Consider the following 17,610-nt stretch of genomic DNA (forward strand, 5'->3'; position numbering starts at 1 on the left):
GCATTAGGATCTTCTACAAGCGGCTCACATAGGTTCCTCACTTCCCTTCCCGTTCCCAATACATTCCAAGCATCCTCCTTCCCCCCTCCCTTCATTTCTTTTGCCAAATTGTGAGTAGAGGCGCCTTACGAGTCAGCCTTGACAGCTTTGGTATACTTGCTTTTACACAAGGTAGCCTTGTCAATTGCCACCATGCTTCATCACCCTTAATTCATCTATAAAAGTAGAAAATCTGCATGCTTGATGATGAACAGAAAGGCTGGATTCAGCATAAAAGGTGAAGTCTTAAGAACTGAAAGCTTTGAGAACCTTAACACTATCTCTAAGATTGTTAATCTTTTGAGGTTGACCAGATCAGGAAATAGATTCTATAAGAAGATCAGAACCACACTATTGTAACAGAATCTTAATTGTAGTTTCTTTTCCCTTCCTCCCCTTGGACTAGTTGAGGCTGTTAACACAATTACTTATTTATTAGATCCCTGTCCATCCGGGTTAGGGAACGTTTCTAGGATAGTGGCTTCTGGGCAGTTGCATGCTGTGATTGCTGCAGGGGGTTCTTCCCAAAATTCTGGAAGGAAGGTGTGGCCTGCCCCCTCCTTACCTCACTTACCGGACAACTTCTGTCCAGTTTCCCAGGTTTCCTTTCTAGGGAAGGTGGTAGAGAAAGTGGTTGTGTTACAGCTCTAGAGGGTTCTGGATGAAACAGATTATCTAGACTTCTTTCAGTCAGGTTACAGGATAGAAACAGGTCATATTTTTCAATGATCTCTTGTGAGAACAGATGGGGTAGTGCATCTATTCTTGACTTCCTTGACCTCTTAGTTGCTTTCAGCACTATCAACCATGGTATTCTTTTAGACCAGTTGTGGGATTTGGGACTGGGTGGTGCACTGGTTTGATTCTTTTCTCAATGGCCAGTTCCATTCCACTCCTTTGTGGAATGCCACAAGGCTCAGTACTCTTGACACTCCTTTTTAACATCTACCCATTGGGTGAGATCATGGAATGGAATGAGATCTCAGTAATATGCTGATACTCAGCTTTACATCTCTGGTGATCCAAGTGATGCTGTGGCTGCCCTTTTGAAGTGCCTGTCATCTGTAGGGGTCTGGTTGGGGGACAACAGGCTTCAACTAACCCTGGTAAGATAGAGTGGCTGTGGATATGTGGAGCCTTGAGATCTGGAGGTTTATCATCATTAATTCTGAATGGGATGGCACTACCCCAGTAAGTGCTGTTTATGCAAAGAAGCTGAAGAAACAGTGGACCACCTGGTAATTGTTGCAAGAAGACCGCACAGACTGACTGCAAACAGTGGCATGACAAAGTAGCAACAATGATGCATTGGAAAATCTGCAAGAAATATCATTTGTCTGCAAGCAAGAACTGGTGGGACCATTAAATAGAGAAAGTCATAGAAAGTGAAGAAGTTAAATTGCTCTGTGACTTTAGAATTCAAACAGACAGGAACCTGCCACATTACACTCTGGACTCAACAGTTGTTGATAAGAAAGACAAAAAAGTCTGGATGGTGGATGTGGCGGTGCCTGGAACAGCAGACTAGAAGAGAAAGAACTGGAGAACATAACAAAATACAAAGACCTACAAATAGAAATTGACCAAGTGGGCCAAAGGTAAGCAAGGATAGTACCAATAGTAATAGGCACCTTGGATGCAATCCCAAAACAACTGGAGCACCATTTGAACACCACTGGCATTGACAAATTTGCCATCAGTCAATTGCAAAAGGCAGCTTTACTTGGAACAGCTTCCATCCTGCGACAATATCTGTAACACCATCAAAAATTCAGATCTGTCTATCCCAGGTCCTTGGTCAGGATTCAATAGATAGACAAAAATGCCAAACCCAGTCTGAATATCTGGCTGACAGCCAGATATTGCAACAACAACAACAACATTTCAAAATGATAGCCTGAAAGTTTCCTACCAGTAGCAGTCTTCATTGATGTCATTCTTTCTATAGACATAAACTGTTTCCCACACATCAGTTTTGAATGGCAAACTGGCACTTTCCCAGAAATCAATCAAGAAGTTAGTCACTTTCCTGGTTGGTGTTAACATCCTTGTTAAGTTTTCTTTAAAGTCACAAGCCAGACCAAAACTCCCAACAGAAATGAGAGGGAGGTCCAATACATGATATAATCTAGAAAATAAATAATAACCAAATTATCTTACCATGGCTGATATTGCTGTCAGTATTTCATAATTGAACTAATGGGAGGCACACTTTTAATATTCTTCAGTTTGACTTCATCTTAAAATCAATATAAAACCAAAATAAAGTAAGCTGTTTCTTTCATAAAAACGATTTAATAAATTATACAAGTACTTGTAGTCAAATGTTTCAATTGTTACAGTGTGGATTGCTTCTGTTGACTCTTTCAATCAGGTATCAGCTATCAGTGCCATTTGTAAGGTGGATATTGGGCATGGAGAATGACTGGACAAATTGCTCTGATTATTCATCTGTCAATGTAATTGCAATTCTAAGGTTACCAGGTTGGGGCCTCAGAAATATGGACAATTCCTAGAGAGCAGCAAAGAAATAGATTATCTATAAGATGAGAAAGGATCTAAAAATATAACCTTGAGCCATGGCGGTACAGTGGTTAGAATGCAGTATTGCAGGCTAATTAGGTTGATTGCTGATTGTCAGCAGTTTGAGTCTCACTAGCTCAAGGTTGACTCAGTCTTCCAGCCTTCAGAGGTTGGTAAAATGAGATTGTTGGGGGCAATATGCTGACTTTGTAAACCACTTAAGAGAGGATTGTAAAGCACTGTGAAGTGGTATATAAATCTAAGTGCTATTGCTATTGCTATAATATTTTATACATTAATCTCCTAAACTTTTAAATATGTAACTATGTAACTATATGTAAATAAGTTAATTCAATATTTTAATCTTATTCAAATACAGATAGTCCTTCACTTATGACCATAATTGGGACTGGAAAATTCATTATTAAGTGGTGCAGTCATTAAGTCATGAACATGTGATCATGATTGTTAAGCAAATCAACCAGGCTGTTAAGCAAGACATTACCTGATTGTGGTTTGCAACCTTCCCTGGTGGCTTCCCCATTAATTTTGTTCTTGGAAGCCAGCTGGGAAGGCCACAAATGATGCTGCAATCATTGTAAATACATGTTGGTTGCCAAGCACTGAATTGTGATCACATGTCCATAATGATTCTGCGATGGTCATAAGAGTGAGGACCAATCATAAGTCACTTTTCTCACCAGCATCATAAGTTTGCATGATCGCCAAATGAATGGTCTATGTCGGGGATTATCTGTATTGGTTGATACTTACGTGACCATCTGATATGTGGCAAATGAACACACAGGACCCAGGACAACACACCCAAGTTTGTGATAAGTCTATAATATAAATAAAGATAATATTAGAATATGCCTTTACTCAACTTCATCAAGTGTTCTAGTTATAATCATTACTGGACCAGAAGGCCTACTTTCTCTTATGTTTTAATTACCTCTTGATCAGATTACTATTATATGCTTTAAATGGAGCTTACTTAAACACCATCCTGAAGCGACATTTTAAGTAGTTACGGATGTTCCTTATTTTGCCCAGATAGTACCTCTACTTCAAGAGGCTTTCAGGAGCAATTCAAGGTGCTGATTGTTACCTTTAAAGCTCAACATGGCTTGTATTATGTATCTTCAAGATTTCTTCCTCCCAATGGTTTCTGTCCATTAGAAGACTGGAAGGAATGGCTGTTTTGGAATCCCTACTCTAAGTGTCATTTTATGAGCCATTAAAGCAGGTCTTCTCAGCTGTTGTCTCCCTTCTCTTGAATAGCATGCCCCACCACAGGATTAAAGTAGCTCCAATCCTACTGAGCTCAGGAAGGTCATTAAGCACTAGAGTAAGATGAGTTGAAATCTGAAGAGGATGAAGCTGCACTGGAGGAAAATGGTTATGGCATCAGGTTTTGTTTTTATTGTTTTAATGGAACTTTAGTTTTTATTGCAGTTCTGAGCCACCCAGAATTGTGTCTTTTAAGATGGGCAGCTACGTATAACTGCATTTACCATTGAATAATGTAATAATTAATGTATAATTAGCATGATGCAAATCATTATAAGATGCCATGGAATAGTGATAATGTTTAGCTTTATGACCTGTACTTAGCTAAATTAACATATTTGAAAGATGGAACATGCAAGTTCCATTCAAAACAAACAAAAAAGGAGGAAAGGTATGTTGAGGGATATTTCATCCTATGCGATATGTGGAGAATAGACAAACAAAGTATAATCCTTTGATGCCAGCATATGGAACGAATGCAAAGCTAACTGGGCTAGCTAGATTTTGAATCAAATAGGTATACATAGATGTGTGTTTGATCAATCTGACAAGTAATTTCCCCCTCTACACACTGCCATCTCATCCAAAATTGGCATCTGATTTTAAGGCTGTTCCCCAGCAGATCTTATTTCTCACAGAACTGAGCCATTCAAACAGAACGCTGAATGCTGGGATGCTGCCATTACTCTCCTGGATATAAGTCTTCTAATACAGAGAACCAATTTAGTCTAGTGATTAAGACACCAGTCTAGAAACCAGGAGACATGAGTTCTAATTAGGCCATAGGCATGAAAACTAGCTGGGTGAATCTCTCAACTCTTGATGTTGGGTGACAAGCTGGTTGGTCAATTTCTGTCATAAGAACACATCAATATTTGATCGATTTGAAGAAGTAGCACCTTGGGAAAAACACTAGGAAGAAGAAAAAATAAGGCTTCTAATTCTTGTTCTGACTCTGCTGGGGTGGAAGGTAGAGATTCTTTTTCAGGATGTGTCCAGAATGCTTGTCAGTCTTTAATCCTTTCTCCCTTGTCAGAGCTCAACATCATATCCTGTAGCAATATTTTTTTAAAAAATTATTTGGGAGAAGTGATTTGAACTTTGCAAAAGTAAATTTATCAAGTATCTAGAGGATTTTTCAAGAGTCTATATTAATTTCCAGAAATGATTTGAGAGAAGGTTGTAAAAAACAAACAATTCATGAGTAACTACTGTACTTTAATCCTCCTCCAAAATGGATCAGAATATTAACTATCAGTGACAGTATGCTAAACATTCTTTATTCTTTGTATTAGATTTTTGATATTTTATTGAAAATGAAGAAATCCTTTGTTCCCTCTTTGACAATTGGTTATGGGATTTATCATTTTATAATTTGGTATATACCCCCCAAGTAATTTTTAGAGTCATGCATTTTGTTTCTTCAGGTTTAAAAAGTTACTGCTGTTTCCAAAATATACAGTAATAATAATAGCATGGACATTCGAGAACTAGATTAATTGGAATTTAATTTGTTGCCAGCAGATTTAAAAGAGAAAGAATCTGGTCTGCAACTGGTTAGAGAAGGCTAAAAGGATATTGATTCTAATGACTCAGAGTTGACAGAACTGAAGAGTAATGAACTGGATTTTTTTTAAAAGGATATTGATGAAGATTGGGAAATGGACTTATCTAACTGGAAAACAAGTTTTAAGAGACCTTGTGTTTTGTAGGAAATTAGCACCCACCCCTGTCCTGGGAAAATGAAATATTCTGGGAAATATTAAGGGGGCAGAATATTATATTTTCCCTAAAGGAGAAACATGTTTCTAAAGACAAGCTCAGAGCCTCAGCTCCCTGTCCCCCCAGCAGATATTTTGGTGCAAACCTATCTACAAGAAAAAGGTTGGGGTCAGCTTATCTAAAAGACATGGCCCTCAGGACAGAATAGGATTAGCCCTCACTGAAGATCCAAACCAGGACAAAGCCATTAAGCCGTAATAGGAATTGCCTATTATGTATAATAAATAATATTATATAATTACTGTTATATCATCACCCAGCAAGATTCAACCAGGGCTGGGACTCAAGACAACCTACAAAGTTACCCCTGAATGGCCCCATGGGAGTCTGACAACCAATCAGAGTACATTTCTTACACAGGAACAGGAAGTTCCAAGGCGAGGCCCAAGGGAGGGTATAAATCTCTCTCCTCTCTCACCCATGTGCTTTTTTTTTTTTGCCCAGGACCTCAAACCATGTGGCCCTGTCCACCATTAAACCATCTTTCCAAGCAGTCTCTATGTTTCCAGTGTCTTTCTTCCCACTTGGAACTGAACCCAGATGGACATTTCTTCCAACAGTTTCAACCTGTAGGAGGTGTTTGGTTTTTTTTGAACAACAAATGCTGTGCAGATATCCACAACAGACACTTATGATTTTGGGGAATGAGATCCAATTGTTAGGAAAGATCCCAGTTAAAATGTTAAGGTGAAGCCTTATTATTAAGAATCAATCGAGGATATTTTATCCTGGATGGACCAGAAGCAGCAATTGTGGTGAGTTATGGTGGATTAGAACCCATTGTGTATTTTCTATGAGTTAAATGCAATAATAGGGCCTTGAAGTTTAATTCTGTTGTTGGTTTTACCCATTAACAATTGTAGGAAGTTAGCACCCTCCCCTGTCCTGGGAAAATGAAATATTCTGGGAAATATTAAGGGGGCAGAATATTATATTTTCCCTAAAGGAGAAACATGTTTCTAAAGACAAGCTCAGAGCCTCAGCTCCCTGTCCCCCCAGCAGATATTTTGGTGCAAACCTATCTACAAGAAAAAGGTTGGGGTCAGCTTATCTAAAAGACATGGCCCTCAGGACAGAATAGGATTAGCCCTCACTGAAGATCCAAACCAGGACAAAGCCATTAAGCCGTAATAGGAATTGCCTATTATGTATAATAAATAATATTATATAATTACTGTTATATCATCACCCAGCAAGATTCAACTAGGCCTAGGACTCAAGACAACCTACAAAGTTACCCCTCCATGGCCCCATGGGAATCTGACAACCAATCAGAGTACATTTCTTACACAGGAACAGGAAGCTCCAAGGCAGGGCCCAAGAGAAGGTATAAATCTCTCTCCCTCTCTCACCCATGTGCTTTTTTTGGCCCAGGACCTTAAACCATGTGGTTCTGTCCACCTTTAATCTATCTTTCCAAGCAGTCTCCATGTTTCCAGTATCTTTCTTGGAACTGAACCCAGATGGATATTTCTTCCAACAGTTTCAACCTGTAGGAGGTGTTTGGTTTTTTTTGAACAACAAATGCTGTGCAGATATCCACAACAGACACTTATGATTTTGGGGAATGAGATCCAATTGTTAGGAAAGATCCCAGTTAAAATGTTAAGGTGAAGCCTTATTATTAAGAATCAATCGAGGATATTTTATCCTGGATGGACCAGAAGCAGCAATTGTGGTGAGTTATGGTGGATTAGAACCTATTGTGTATTTTCTATGAGTTAAATGCAATAATAGGGCCTTGAAGTTTAATTCTGTTGTTGGTTTTACCCATTAACAATTGTAGGAAGTTAGCACCCACCCCTCTCCTAGGAAAATGAGATATTTTAGGAAATATTAAAAGAGCAGAATATTTCCTCTAAAAGGGAGGCAGAAACTCAGTCTCTCCACATCTTTGTTAATGGGCTATTAAGGTCTGGGCCAGTCTATTCTATATAACAAAGATCTACCTCCTTCAAGCAGAGCCATAATAGGAATTGCCCAAAGCCCTTTCGTTACATCATCACCCAGCAAGAGTCAACCAAACTTGGGACTCAAAAACACAACCTACAAAGTTACCACTGCATGGCCCCATGGGAGTTTGACAACCAATCAGAATACAAGCTCAAATTCAAAAGCCTAGAGAGGGTATAAAACTGAGGCACTCTCAGCATCTCTTCCCTTTTTTCTTCATCCAAGATCTTCAAGGCATGTGATCCTGTCCATCATTAAAACCATCTTTCCAGGCAGCCACCATGTTCCCAGTGTCTTTTTCCCCACTTGGAACTGAACCTAGAAGGATATTTCTTCCAACACTGTTTTTTATATATATAGTAGATAGATGTCAGGTCAAATGGGTTGGGCAAACAAAGTTGTAGAAGTTCATAAATTGTGTGCCTGTTTTGCAAGGGTGGGGACTATTATTCCTGAAATGTATTTATCAGCATTCAATTAGGGAGGATAATTTATGTGTATTTTTTTCTTTTCATGCACTTTTATGCACATTTATATTTTTCTCTTTTTTGTTTTGTCTAGTTTTGCTTTGTTTTTGTATTTTCTTTTTTCCTTTTTTTGGAATTTTAATTTTAATGTTCTTAATAAAAAATACTGAAAATAAAGAGAAAAATATCTATACAAGCTAGCAGCTTTACAGCAAAGAAAAACTAAAACTAGTCAAACATAATATAAGAAAGAAGCATAATAGTCACTATAAAGCAGGTTAAAGCTAGAAATGTAGCTATAAAAGTTCATCATACTCACATTGAGCTGTCTAACAAATGCCACACCTTCACAAGTGCTACTGCGGCACCCTTGTGAGGAATAGACAGATGTGTTGAACACATCATATGTAGCACTTACGTTGACAGTCATGTTGTTTTCTGTAACAAAAATACAAATAGAATACTATTTTAAGATAAAATTTAAATGATAAAAGATCTACTGAATTGTAAAATAATTTAATAAAATAATACGCAATGCAATAATTTTAATAAGGATTTATAATTATTTTTATTGTAGTGTGTGCCCCCACTATATACATTGCAGATCTTCTATATTTGAAATAAATGGAATAGAATATGGGGATTTTAATTGAACTCTACCAGTGTGCTATGAAAATTATTATTATTATACTTTCTGTCTCATTCTTTCAATGTAGCAAAATTTGCTTCTATTGCAGATAAAGAACTGTCTTCAAAACAACTGAATACAATTTAAAGCCTGAATGCTGTTAGTCTTATTTTAAAACAATAGGTGAATAATATTTAAGGCAAATGCTTATGTTTAAACTAAAGAATTTATCTACAAAATTTTCAACTAAAGTTCTCAAAGTTACTTTCCTCCTAATGTTTGGAACTAAATTTCCAACATAAATAGTCTGTTCTTCCATACTATTACTACCATAAGCACTATGCAACAAGCAGTCTCGATACTGAGAGATATTTCATTTTAATACAGCAGTTGTAAGTTCAATTACAACTGATATTTATTTATTTATTTATTTATTTTGTCATAACAATATACATAAACATCACACAAAAGATTATATAGTATATAAACATTTATATGAGGGAATATAAGGAAGTATAAGCATATATATATATATATATATAAGAAAAAAAACCAAAACAATAGGACAGGAACGGTAGGCACGTTTGTGCTCTTATGCACGCCCCTTAATATCACATGAAAGAAAAATAGTTACAGCCTCCATGAAAGAACAGCACAAATTGCATTCTCAGTGAGATAAATTGAAAAAAATAAATTAGCAGGTATGCTGTGTATTTGTTATACCATGCTGCAATCTGGATTTGTATCATTACCAAATTTTAGTATATTAAATATTTTGCATTACTAAACATATTAATTACATAAATTGTATTTTGATGTTATGCTTCAAAATGTTTATTTTTAAAATAAAGATTACTTTGAAAAATATTATAAATTATGATTCGTTAAAACCAACTCTGAACCCACATAAAGCTATTAGGACAGCATTGGTTTACACTATATTGATCAATTACTGATAGCTAAAAGGTTATAGATAGCTAAAGTACTGAACACAATTAACATTCTTACCTTTCAGAATTTCATTCACCAGTCTGAGCCCCAGTTCTACAGTTGGTTTTAAGTTCTCTGATGTCACTGGATAATCAGAGTCATTTAGCATCATTACATTGATCACATATTCATCTTTACCACACTTGGTTTCACTAGTGTGCCACAGCAGCTGACTCAAGAGAAATGATGTTCCCACAAACTGATACATCATTGTTACCTTTTTATACTCTGTACTGCCACTTGGCATATTTTAATATCTGCCTTATGTCTAGCACTCTGTTCAACTTTCCTTTTTTAAAGTGAGTCCTTCTGTCCTTTTCGATGCTTCTTTTTCACTCCACGCCCATCTGCCTTACCTGTCACCTCTGTTGTGAACAATTAACAGGAGCAGAACTCATGAAGATGGGAAGAGACCAAAGGTTGTTTTTCATGTTTGCTGTAGAGAACATGTAAGCTATAAAACTGAGGCATTAGCCACACCTCACCAGATAAGCATTCAATATGATTCACAAGAAAAAAAAGAGAGGAGCCAATAACATTTAAAAAAAAAAACTGAAATAAGATTTAAAAGCCTATTAATGCATAGCACAATGGCTGCTGGTCTCACCATTCTAAATCATAATGCCTCTTAAATGAAGGATACTGAATAAAAACTGTGGTTTGTTTTGAGATTCTATTTTCATTTTTTCATATTTATATCTTGCTCTGACAAAAGATTCTTGCTTATTATTTTCTTCCACCTTTTTTCTCTTTCATCCAGTGGCATTTTCAAAGAATCAATAATATATATACAGTTTCTGTTGGCTTATGCTAATTTGTTTTACACAAAAGAAAAAAAAGGGAGAGAAGGGGTAATACGTGATTTGTTTCAACTTAGTCAATTTGCACCAAAGGTCCAGAAATATGGCAAGACATTTTCCCCCATCAAACTCATCTCTGTTCTTATTCATGTGTTTACCATTGTGTTATGAAGTTGCTCTAGCTGTACCTTCTGTCTCCAACTAATTGTACTTCTTTTCTTGCAATAGCCATTACTGTTACTGTGGGGTAAAAACGGGCAATGTCCTCCTGTCCAAGGAAGGCCCTTGCCTAAAATGAAAAAGAAAAGTGTTAGAAACATGTTTGTTACACTGCAAAGGGACAAAGCTAAATGATCCACAGGCCCAGGAAAAGCTTTAAACTTGAGCCAACCTACAAGTACAACCACAAAAATGCTAATAAAGTCCATAGTGCTATAAGCCTCTTTGTTTTATATAATTATTATGTGCATTTGAAATCCGACTGTAATAAACATGGAGAAAATACTTTTGCTATATACAGAACATGAGACAAAGAAGAAAACATGTTTAAGTAATGTAATGCTTACGATCATAGCTCTAAAAATTTATAAGCACATTTGTAAATTCATTTGGGTTACAAAATTTTACACCATATTCCACAACTCCCTTTTTTCCCCACTATCTAATTGATGCAAATTCACTTTATGCAAGATTTTGGGGAAATATAATCGTAGCATAAAACAAGGGAAGACTGTATATGATTACATCTTTTTGTACTCAAATTGCAGATATCTATCTATCTATCTATTTACGGTATCTATCAGCATAGAAGTGATATGTTGTACCTGGTTATTTCTATTTGTGATGATGGTATTCCTTAGATCACTTGTGTAAAACAAACATCCTAAAATACAAAATATACATAGAAATCAGCCAACCTATTAAATTATTATAAGCAATTTGACAGTAAGGTCACCCTAGTGCATTTCCATTTCCTAATTTATTGGTAATCATTTGAAGCTGGCCTTTTATGCAAGAAAGAAATTTAAGAAATGTTATTGCCCTCAAATCTAAGTATCTATTTGTCTGGTCATTTGAAAAAAAACAGAGATACGAACCCTTATTAAGGAGAAACTGCTAAGTTACCCTCTCACCATGCCTCTGTATCTTAGTAAGGATAATAAAAGGATAATAGGCTGGCAATAAGGTACTTAAGGCTGTACGCTTCTATAAAAAGTAGAAAAGGGGGGATATGTTTTAAATAACGTTTATAGATGGACAACAGTATCCTGGAGGTTGCCTAGCTAAGAGAAAGAGACAGTTCTCAAGTAACAATAAAGCCCTCCCTATATTCCACATGAAAGAAAAAAGACCCATCTAGCAATCCTGCAAACATGAAGCAGTCATTAAAACCAAAGAACCCAAACAACCTGAGACTTTGCACACAAGTTAGTCCCCTGACAAAAGGAAGCAGGAACTAGTAATATTAGTAATAATAATATTCTTGTGTATTTTGTTCCTTCTTCTTGCTAGGAACAACTGCAAAGCTCTGTAAATAGTGGAAACATTTCACCTCAATCCTGCCTGTCTCTTAATTGGGAATCAGCAAGATAGTGTGTAGTTGTCTGGTTCTATGCAGACCGGGCAGCAATTGTTGTGAAACCTGTAAAGCCTTCAAGCTATTTTTCCCTTTAGGGATCTGTGAAGGAAATGCTATATCAGCTTAATCCCAAAAACAGGAGGTGGGAAAAGGTAAGATAAATGCCACTTTGTTTACCCATTGATTGTTTTGTCGTTTTAGATATCCTGGGACTAAGCTTAAACAGTACACTTAGCTGTCAAACACGAAAGTATACCAATGCAGACATGATACTGGTCTACTACAATAACACCTTGATCTTGGAAGGAATATCCATCTGGTTCAGTTCCAAGCTGGGAGAAAGACACCAGAAACATGGAGGCTGATTGGAAAGATGGTTTAATGATGAACAGAACCACCAGCATTTATGGTTCTGGTGCAGCTGCCAAAATGGAGTTGAGAGTGTGTGGCTTTCATACCATCTTTTGGGCTTTGTATTTGAGTTTCCTTTTCCTGTGCCACGAATATGTCCTTTAATATTTTATTGGCTGTTTTCAGATTCCTATGCGGGTCATGTAGGGGTTACGTAGGGGTCATAGCTGGCTCTATAGGCAAAAGAGGAAACGGAAATCCTAGGTGTTTGTCTGAATTTGAATTGTTCTGGGGTTGGTGCAATGTCTGAAATACCCTTAGGAGATTGTGCAATTTAGTGAGCTCTGTGTCTTCTGCTAAATGGTAATGGGTTAATCCTATGTCCTGAAGGATCATGTTCTGTTCTTAATCCCATCATCCTGGAACTGAAGATCTTTTGTTTTGTAGTTACAGTTATGCTCATAAGTTTACATACCCTGGCAGAATTTATGATTTCTTGGCCATTTTTCAGAGAATATGAATGATAACACGAAAACTTTTCTTTCACTCATGGTTAGTGTTTGGCTGAAGCCATTTATTATCAATTAACTGCGTTTACTCTTTTTCAATCATAATGACAACAGAAACTACCCAAATGATCCTGATTAAAAGTTTACATACCCCAATTCTTAATACGGTGTTTTGCCCCCTTAACATCAATGACAGCTTGAAGTCTTTTGTTGTATATGTAGATGAGGCTCTTTATCCTCTCAGATGGTAAAGCTGCCCATTCTTCCTGGCAAAGCCTCCAGGTCCTGTAAATTCTTGGGTTGTCTTGCATGAACTGCACGGCTGAAATCTCCCCAGAGTGGCTCAATGACATTGAGGCCAGGAGACTGAGATGGCCTCTCCAGAACCTTCACTTTATTCTGCTGTAGCCAATGACAGGTCAACTTGGCCTTGTGTTTAGGATCATTGTCATGTTGGAATGTCCAAGTACATCCCATGCGCAGCTTCCGGGCTGATAAATGCAAATTGTCCTCCATTATCTTTTGATAACATACTGCATTCATCATGCCATTAATTCTGACCAAGTTTCCTGTGCCTTTGTAGCTCACACATCCCCAAACATCAGCGATCCACCTCCGTGTTTCACAGTAGGAATGGTGTACTGTTCATCATAGGCCTTCTTGACTCCTTTCCAAATGTAGTGTTTATGGTTGTGGCCGAAAAGCTCAATTTTGGTCTCATCCTCCAAATGATTTTGTGCCAGAAGGTTTGAGGCTTGTCTCTGTGGTGTTTGGTGTATTGTAAGCAGGATACTTTGTGACATTTGCATAGTAATGGCTTTCTTCTGGCGACTCGACCATGCAGTCCACCTTTCTTCCAGTGCCCCCTTATTGTACATCTTGCAACAGCCACACCAGAGATTTTCAGAGAGTCCTGTATTTCACCTGAAGTTATTTTGGGGGTTTTCTTTGCAATTTTCCTGGCAGTTGTGGCTGAAAGTTTAGTTGGTCTACCTGACCCTGGTTTGGTTCAACAGAACCCCTCATCTTTATTTATTTTATTTATTTATTTTGTCGAGTACATATTAGATAATATGTATAAGTATAAGCATGAATTGAATACATAAAGTAAATACAATTAAAGGGAACATTAGGACAAGGATGGTACGCATGCTGGTGCTCTTATGCACGCCCCTTACAGACCTCTTAGGAATAGGGTGAGGTCAACAGCAAACGCTCTTAGGTTAAAGTTTTGGGGGTTTGGGGATGAGACCACAGAGTCTGGTAGTGCATTCCAGACATTAACAACTCTGATACTGAAGTTATATTTTCCGCAATCGAGTTTGGAGCGGTTCACTTTAAGTTTGTATCTATTGTGTGCTCGTGTATTTTGTGGTTAAAGCTTTTATGATTTTATGAGTTATGCTTAGGTCATACCGAAGGCAGCGTAGTTCTAAATTTTCTAAACTCAGAATTTCAAGTCTGGTGGCATAAGGTATTTTGTTGCGAGCAGAGGAGTGGAGGACTCTTCTTGTGAAATATTTCTGGACACACTCAGTTGTATTAATGTCCAATATGCAGTGCAGATTCCAGACAGATGAGCTGTATTCGAGAATTGGTCTAGCAAATGTTTTGTATGCTCTGGCTAGTAGTGTAATATTACTGGAGAAGAAACTACGCAAGATTAGGTTTACAACCCTTAATGTCTTTTTGGCGATGTTGTTACAGTGGGCTTTGGCACTTAGCTAATTTGATATGAGTACTCCAAGATCCTTGACAGAGTGAGGGTCATCTACAAGGTCATGTCCATTTAGCTTGTATTTTGTGTACTGATTCTTTTTACCAATGTATAAGACAAAGCATTTTTTGGTGGAGATTTGGAGTTGCCAATTTTTGATCATTCCGACACAAAGTCAAGGTCTTTTTGAAGGGTAGCAGCATTGTTGATAGTGTTAAATAGTTTAACGTCATTGGCGAAGAGAACGCAGATACTTGTAATATGATCACAAAGGTCATTTATTTATGAAGAGTGTTGGTCCTAGAACACTGCCTTGGGGGACACTGCTATTAACAGGTGCAGGATTTGATAGGGCGCTCCCTATTTTGACTACGTTGTCTGTTTGACAGGAATGCAGTCATCCAATTATGGAGAAGAAAACTACACTACTACTTCTGCGGGTTTCGCAGTCAGAGTTTGAACACTGCTGATTGACATTCTCAATTTCTTGGATATTTTTTTATATTCTTTTCCTATTTTATACAATTCAACTACCTTTTCCCACAGATCCTTTGACAATTCTTTTGCTTTCCCCATGACTCAGAATCCAGAAATGTCAGTGCAGCACTGGATGAAGGATGCAAGGGTTTGTCAGGAGGCCGGAAACTCATTGACCTTTTATACATGCATACTAATTACATGCAAACAGATCACAGGTGAGGATGGGTACCTTTAATAGCCATTCACACCCCTTTGTGTCAACCTGTGTGCATGTTATCAGGCCACAATCACCAGGGTATATAAACTTTTGATCAGGGTCAAAAATAGGTAGTTTCTGTTGTCATTATGATTGAAAAAGAGTAAACACAGTTGATTGATAATAAATGGCTTCAGCCAAACACTAGCCATGAGTGATAGAAAGGTTTTCGTGTTATCATTCATATTCTCTGAAAAATGGCCAGGAAATCATAAATTCTGCCAGGGTATGTAAACTTAAGAGTACAACTGTAGGCTGGGCCAGTCTTTCTTAATAGGCACAAAATATCTGCAGGGTGGGGGGTGGGGACTATTAAGAAAGAGGGAGTCTACTTCCTGCCTCTAAAAAAACATTTCTCATTTTGGGAAATATGATATTCTGCTTTTTTTAAATATTCCTCAAAATATTTCATTTTTCTAGGAGAGTGGGCTTCCCACATTGAGAATGTCTTAAGTAAGAACACAGTAAAATCGTATGCAATATTGTATATTCTCCTTGTGTCTAAAATGCTTTCCTCATCCCAATAAATTGGCTGTACTCATCATTTCCTTTTCTGACAGCAATGTGAGGGGCACATCAAGTTCTGGGAAATCAACTATATCAGGGCAGTCTTCAATGATTAACAAATGAACTGCCTAGAGGTACCAGGAATGCCTGAGAGTTGTTAATTTTAAAAAAATAAAAGTTGTTTAGCTTATAATTAATTTTTCTTTTGTTCATAGTTGAAAATAAACTCACCTGATGAAGACTTTTCAAACACTATGCTGAAGGTCTCTAATAGCTTTAAGATGATTAATAGGCAATTTCCAAAAGAGATTAGAAAATTAGGTTTGCAAACTTGGTATCCTTTAACAGACTCAGTTAAAGCAAGGTGGTTGATGTGGAAGTCACCTGACATTTAAAAGGACAGAAAACTGCTGTGATCTCCTTGAAGGGGGCAGCCATCCAGAGCAAATGTGGGCAATCTCCTATCCCAGTGATGGCGAATCTATGGCACATGTGCCAGAGGTGGCACACAGACTCCACTCTGCTGGCACGCGCACTGTCACCCCAGGTCAGATCTTTGTGGCATTTCTTTCATGAACTTCTGTTTCCCTGCAAATGACGAAACAGAAGCTCACGAAATAAAAAGATCTTACCTCTTGCAATGCTGCCAGTGTTGGGATGTCCCACCTCCTGTTGGTCAGCTGGTCTTTGGGTCTCTGCTGCGCATGCGTGCATGTCTGGGCATGCATACGTTTGTGCATGTCCATGCATGCGCATGCACACACTTATGTGTGTGCATGCATGTGTTCACATGTGCACATGCACCTTTCAGTTTGGGCATGCGCATGCGTGCAATTTGGGCACTTGATGCCTAAAAGGTTCACCATCGCTGTCCTATCCTCTCCTTAGCTGGAGAAGTTCCAAGAAACTCTTCCAAGAAACTGTTCTCTTCACTGGTTTCTTGGTCTTTGCCATAGTTATTGGTGCTACATTCAGAGAACTGTCTTCAATTCATCATACCTCCCCTGGAAGTCTATGGTCAACTTTTTATTGATATTAATATAAAAGTAAAAAAGCAACAATCATGTTAATTGATTTCACATATAATATGTCAGGGTTCCAAGTAACACCCCCAACGAAAGAAGACTCCAAGGCTAGAAGTTCCTCAGAGTTCCATTTTATTAGAGATATCATATTGGCACATCTGGGAAAACCTGAATCTGAGAGCTTCCAGGTTTTTCCCACCCAAAAGAAAGTCCAAGTCTCTTCCCCTGCACCCACGGTCCAATCAATGCACTGTCCCAACTGGAGATGCCTCCCAATCATGCCACTCCAGGTGCAGACAAAATGTCCTTGACTCTCAGAGAAAAGAATGTTATTATGGCTAGATATCTCCCCAACTCCATGTAATCCTCCCTCCCAATTTCCCACAGCACTAAATGTGGCAGCCCTGAAGATCCAAAGAAAAATATGGCCTCCAGGGCTGACATAATCATAATTTAGTCGTATTTTTAAAATTGTACTTCCTCCTGGTACTCACATATATACTAAGATTGATTGTACCATTAAATTGTGTTTTAAAATATAAACAAACTATGAGACGTCTCATAGAACAAGTATTATATTTCTTATCTTTCAGAAATTATTCCTGAGCAAAGAACCTGGAAGTTTAACATCAATGATGTAACAACCCAAGGTCTCAGAATATAGCAAATGAAAGTGATTGTCCATGCCCTAGCTCTTAAAAAATATTTATA

At 37.7% G+C, this 17,610-nt stretch overlaps 1 protein-coding gene across 1 annotated transcript in view; it reads right to left on the reverse strand.

Annotated features, from left to right (window-relative positions):
- Window positions 1–9,886, reverse strand: part of GUCY2C (guanylate cyclase 2C) — a 96,369-nt gene extending 86,483 nt beyond the window's left edge. Inside the window, exons 1-4 of the mRNA XM_058191663.1 lie at window positions 9,694–9,886; window positions 8,377–8,495; window positions 3,337–3,404; window positions 1,952–2,167 (exon numbers count right to left, since the gene is read on the reverse strand). Coding sequence (XP_058047646.1) covers window positions 1,952–2,167; window positions 3,337–3,404; window positions 8,377–8,495; window positions 9,694–9,886 — 596 coding nt within the window. The remainder of the gene's footprint in view (window positions 1–1,951; window positions 2,168–3,336; window positions 3,405–8,376; window positions 8,496–9,693) is intronic.
- Between the last annotated feature and the right edge of the window lie 7,724 nt (window positions 9,887–17,610).

The sequence above is a fragment of the Ahaetulla prasina genome, chromosome 7, assembly GCF_028640845.1.
Source record: "Ahaetulla prasina isolate Xishuangbanna chromosome 7, ASM2864084v1, whole genome shotgun sequence".
Lineage (NCBI taxonomy): Eukaryota > Metazoa > Chordata > Lepidosauria > Squamata > Colubridae > Ahaetulla > Ahaetulla prasina.